Raw genomic sequence first — 5,000 nt, 5'->3', positions numbered from 1 at the left:
ACACACACACACACACACAGACAACCGAACACTGGGTTAAAACATAGACTCACTTTGTTTACACAAGTGAGTCAAAAAAGGTGCTGTGTACACTGAGAAACAAAAGTTTCCCCAGATAATGAAATATCCAGTTTGCATCTTGTTTGATTTGCACTGCTGTTGTTCCTGTATCAGTTTTCTCTGATCTCTGTTGTCAGTTGAATGAAACTGACACTCCAAAAAGTTGTTCAGCAACCAGCGGAAATATGTATCCAGCCGGGAGCAATAGCCTAATGGTTTAAGCGTTGGACTTTCAATCTGAGGGTCCCGGGTTCGAATCACGGTAACGGCGCCTGGTGGGTAAAGGGTGGAGATTTTTCCGATCTCCCAGGTCAACATATGTGCAGACCTGCTAGTGCCTGAACCCGCTTCGTGTGTATACGCACGCCGAAGATCAAATACGCACGTTAAAGATCCTGTAACCTATGTCAGTATACGGTGGGTTATGGAGGCACGAAAATACCCAGCATGCATGAACCACGACAGAGTCATCGGCAAGTCGATGTTGGTCGTGTAACGAGAAGAAGAAGAAGATATAACAACAAGGGAGGGTAATATAAAAACAAAACAACTTATCTCTCACAAGGTTTGCAGTAGAAACTCCCATTAGCTTTTAACTCCATTTTTCAGTCTTTTCAGTCTACTTTAACCAAAGAGAGAAATCTGATGCAAAAGGAAATTCAAGTCCTTTTGTTTCCCCTCTTCTTACACACTGGGAAAAAGAGAGAGAAATGGAATAGAATTGAATGACTTCAAAGCATTGTAATACAGATAATGGGATGAGATGATGATGATGATGATGATTATTATTATTATTATTATTATTATTATTTTGTTGCTTTTTTGTTGTTGCAAATGTACAGTGGTATTGCAATGTTTTTGAACGAATTCAAAGCATCAGTAATGCAGGTAATCGGAGGAGGAGGTTTCTGTGCAAAAAAAAAAAAAAATAAAAAAAATGTTAACAATGATATCACCTCATTACGCTGCTGGTCAGGCATCTGCTTGGCAGATGTGGTGTAGCGTGTACGGATTTGTCCGAACGCAGTGACGCCTCCTTGAGCTACTGAAACTGAAACTGAAACTCAGTACCTGCCTCCTTTTTCAGTCCGAGGTGCTGTCACTGGAGTCTGGAATGGAGGAGAAGAAAAAACAGCAGGAGGAACGGACGCCCATTTTCCAGGAGCTGGAGGCCTACTTCAGCCAGCGAACCGAGGAATACAACAAGATGAAAAAAGACATCGTTGGTAAGCTGCGCTGTCAATGTTCAAACAGGGATATCCAAGAAATCAGTCTTATTAACTATACCATACTCTGCCTCGCCAGCTGAGTTCTTCGTCTAATACCTGACTTCTCACGTCAAAGGTAAGACCTATGGACACAGATCTTTTTTTTCTTTTTTTGCTGCCCCATCATCTGCACCGTTTCAGTGGCGTTACTCCCATGCTACTCATTCCAAGCCCCCCATACACAGCCACACCCGGGTTCATCTGTCGCAGTCCCAGTGCCGGCAGTCCACAGGGAGTCATCGATGTTACATCACCAGAAGGCCACACACCAGAGGAGACCCTGCACTGCTGCTGAGTCACTTCGGTGGTGTTCAGTGGTGCCTGTTCTGGTTTCATGTACTTAGGACACCACCTACTAAGCCCCCTTTTTTCTTTTTCCTAAAAAAAAAAAAAGAAGAAAAATTGCATGCAGACAACAGAGCACTCATACTGTTCATTTTTTTTCTTTTCTTTATTCTTTTTTCCTTGGCTTTTTTTTTTTTTTTTTTTTTTTTTTTTGTGGGATGTTTCCCCCAGAGTGAAGACCACCACCACGTCTCTCGAACGGCAGTCCCCCATGAATCTGCCAGCACCGAAGACCATGACAAGACTCACTCCAAGTGGGGATATCCAAGAAATCAGTCTAATTAACTATACCGTACAACTCTGTCTCGCCAGCTCCGTTCTTCCTCTGATACTCGACTTCTCAGGATACTTCACGTCAGAAGTAAGACCTATGGACACAGATCAATTTCTTTTCAATCGCCAAAGACATGGAACGGGCTCCCTGATAACCTCTGTTATTCTGACCCCCTTGCCTCTTTCAAATCTGGTCTTAATTAACTCACTCAGTACGGCCTGTCCTCTCTTCTCCTCTACACAGACCCTTCGGATGTCCAGTGGGTGGCTCAATGACCCAACCTTTAGCTTCCGTCGTCAGAACTATGGTATTCTTTGTCAACATTCACCTCTTCAGTATAAGAGCGTTCCGCTTGCAATATTTTGATGATGGTAATTGGGATGAAACGCTGTTAACGTCGTCTCTTTCGCCGTTCGTATGGAGAGAGTTAAAACTCACCTCTTCCCTCAGCAATACGTTTAGTTGTGGCAGCCCCTCTCCTTTTCATGTGGTGTGCTTGACTATATGTGTATACATGTGTATGTGTGCATACTCTGAAAGCTTCTTTGAAGGCCTTCAACATCAGCCACGACACATGGGAGCTGAATGCAATGGACAGACCAAAGTGGCGTTCAGCTGTCCACAAAGGCGCCAAATCCTGTGAGGCCAACAGAATCGCTGCAGCAGAGCAACGCAGACAGGCCAGGAAAAGCAGTGCCAGCAAGTCCCCAACAGCCGCCACCATCCCCTGTCCACACTGCGTCAGAACCTTCCGGGCGCGGATTGGCCTGACCAGTCATCTGCGCACCCACAGAGCCCAACCCACCCACCCCCAGGATGACTAGATGGTCCTCGTCGATCCCGACGGACGAACCACACATGTGTGCACATACACACGCATGTGTTTGAATGTGTATTTGTGTGTGTGTGTGTATGTCTAATTGCTCATGTGCACGTGTGTATGTTTGTGTGTGTGTGTGTGTGTGTGTGTGTGTGTGTGTGTGTGCGTGTGCATGTGCGTGGCTGTGTGTGCATCTGCTAATGTATGTATGTGTGTGTTTGTGTGTGCCTATGTGTGCGTGTGTGTGTGGAGGGCAGCTGCTATGTACATATGTGTGTTAAACTCTGTGTGTGTGTGTGTGAGTGTGTGAGTAGTTAATTATAAGTATCCATTATTAGCATCATTAATTACACATACTCGATCGGTGTAGGTGGTGGACGTGGTGGAGGTGGGTGGGTGTGGATGGGAAGGAAGAGGGGATAGGAGGAAGGGGGAGAGAGGTGGCGGTGGATCCAGAGTTGGCAGGCAGGGCCCACTCGTCTGCTCAGACACACAAGGAGGCGACACAGCGTTCAGACAAACACGTAACACGACCCCCACATCTGCTAAGCAGATGCCTGTCCACCAGTGTGACCCAACATGCTGAGTCAGGCCTGGAGAGAAATAGATAATTTTCAAAAAATAGATAAATAAGAAAAATGAATAAATATATAAATAAATGTATGAATAGATAAATAAATAAAACTGAATGAGTAGATGATGAATAAATTCAGAACGGAAAAAAACAAAAACAAAAAACAAAAAAAACTATGATAAATAACAAAAGAAGATGTCCACTGATTGAGTGCAATCTTGGCAAAATTTTGACTTATTTCCCTTAAATGAGCGCAGTGTTCTTTTGTATGGATTGTGTGCAATGGAATGAAGAAACATATTAGATGGAATATATTTTGCCTGACTCCTAATCATGAGAAAAGAAATATGGAGTTATTCTCACCAGCATATTATATATATATATATATATATTTTCAGATTTATTTATTTATCTGTTTATGTATTCATTTATTTATCTGTTCATCTATTCATCTGTCTATCAATTCATTTTTTCCCCTCAAGGCCTGACTAATTATGTGTTATGTCACACTCCTGGTTAGGGAGATGTGGTGCAGTGTATATGGATTAGTCCTAACCCAGCGATGCCACCTTGAGAAATTGAACTGAACGGAACTTTCACCAGCACACGTGTTATTTTTGTCTTCCCGGTTTTACTTCTCTCTCTCTCTCTCTCTCTCTCTCTCTCTCTCTCTCTCTCTCTGTCTCTTTCTCTCTCTCTCTCTCTTTAACTTTTGTTTATGATTTGTAATTGGTGTTTCATGAAACTCCTTTGCTATGTGGAGACTTCTATTTGGTTGTGAAGTGATTTGAGTTGGACTGTACACAAAGATCTTTTTTTTTTTTCTAACAATAATGTTCAATTAATTTTAATTAAGAAAAATATGAAATAAAAGTAAACTGCCACCACAGTGCAGAGCTACCTTTTTTTTATGTGTGTAAGTGTGTTTTCTTCAGAATTTTGCCAGGGACATCCCATTGTTGCCATGGATTCTTTTACACGCGCTAATTGCATGGTTGGTTAATCGTCTCTTCTGAATGACTAGCCCCCAGACCACCACTCAAGGTCCAGTGGAGGGGGAGAAAATTCTGGTGAGTGTGGGATTCGATCCTGTATCCTCAGATTGTCTCGCTTCTAGGAGGGCGTTTTGCCTCTAGCTAGGCCACCACTCCACTGCCTGTTGGCCAGTATTTGGGTAAATGATTCAAGTCTGGGTGTTGTGTGTTAGATGGTTTCCCTTCTCTGTCAACCCCACCGCAATATAAGATAAGATAAGATAAGAATAACTTTATTATCTCCAACTGGAGAAATTTGGTCAGGTGCATTATCACAACATAGACAAGTAAACAACATGGGGACCATAACTGTAAAAGTCAACAACAGCTTTTACGAATATTACGAAGATACAAATGTAAAAAATATCACATATACCGTTTCATACATACACATCCACACACTGCAGGTAATAACTAGTATTCTTAATGTAAAAACAGAAAGAATTAAGAAACATTATTTGAATATAATTATAAACATAGCCTACTATACTGCACATTGATTATAATAGATAAGATAAGAATAAAGATAAATTGCGGAAAACCGCAGCCAGATAATCAGCACACACCCGCACCCCCCACCCCCCACACGCGGATTACTTGATTAAACAAGAGTAATAAACATATG

At 42.3% G+C, this 5,000-nt stretch overlaps 1 protein-coding gene across 2 annotated transcripts in view; it reads left to right on the top strand.

The window, feature by feature from the left end:
- Positions 1–5,000, top strand: part of LOC143280791 (uncharacterized) — a 70,922-nt gene that overhangs the window by 43,576 nt on the left and 22,346 nt on the right. For both annotated transcript variants that reach the window (XM_076585472.1, XM_076585473.1), the window contains exon 18: positions 1,148–1,286. In XM_076585472.1, coding sequence (XP_076441587.1) covers positions 1,148–1,286 — 139 coding nt within the window. The remainder of the gene's footprint in view (positions 1–1,147; positions 1,287–5,000) is intronic.

The sequence above is a fragment of the Babylonia areolata genome, chromosome 4 (genome assembly GCF_041734735.1).
Source record: "Babylonia areolata isolate BAREFJ2019XMU chromosome 4, ASM4173473v1, whole genome shotgun sequence".
Classification (NCBI taxonomy): Eukaryota; Metazoa; Mollusca; class Gastropoda; order Neogastropoda; family Buccinidae; genus Babylonia; species Babylonia areolata.
Note: the sequence above shows the minus strand (reverse complement) of the source record. Positions and strands in the feature narration are given on the sequence as shown.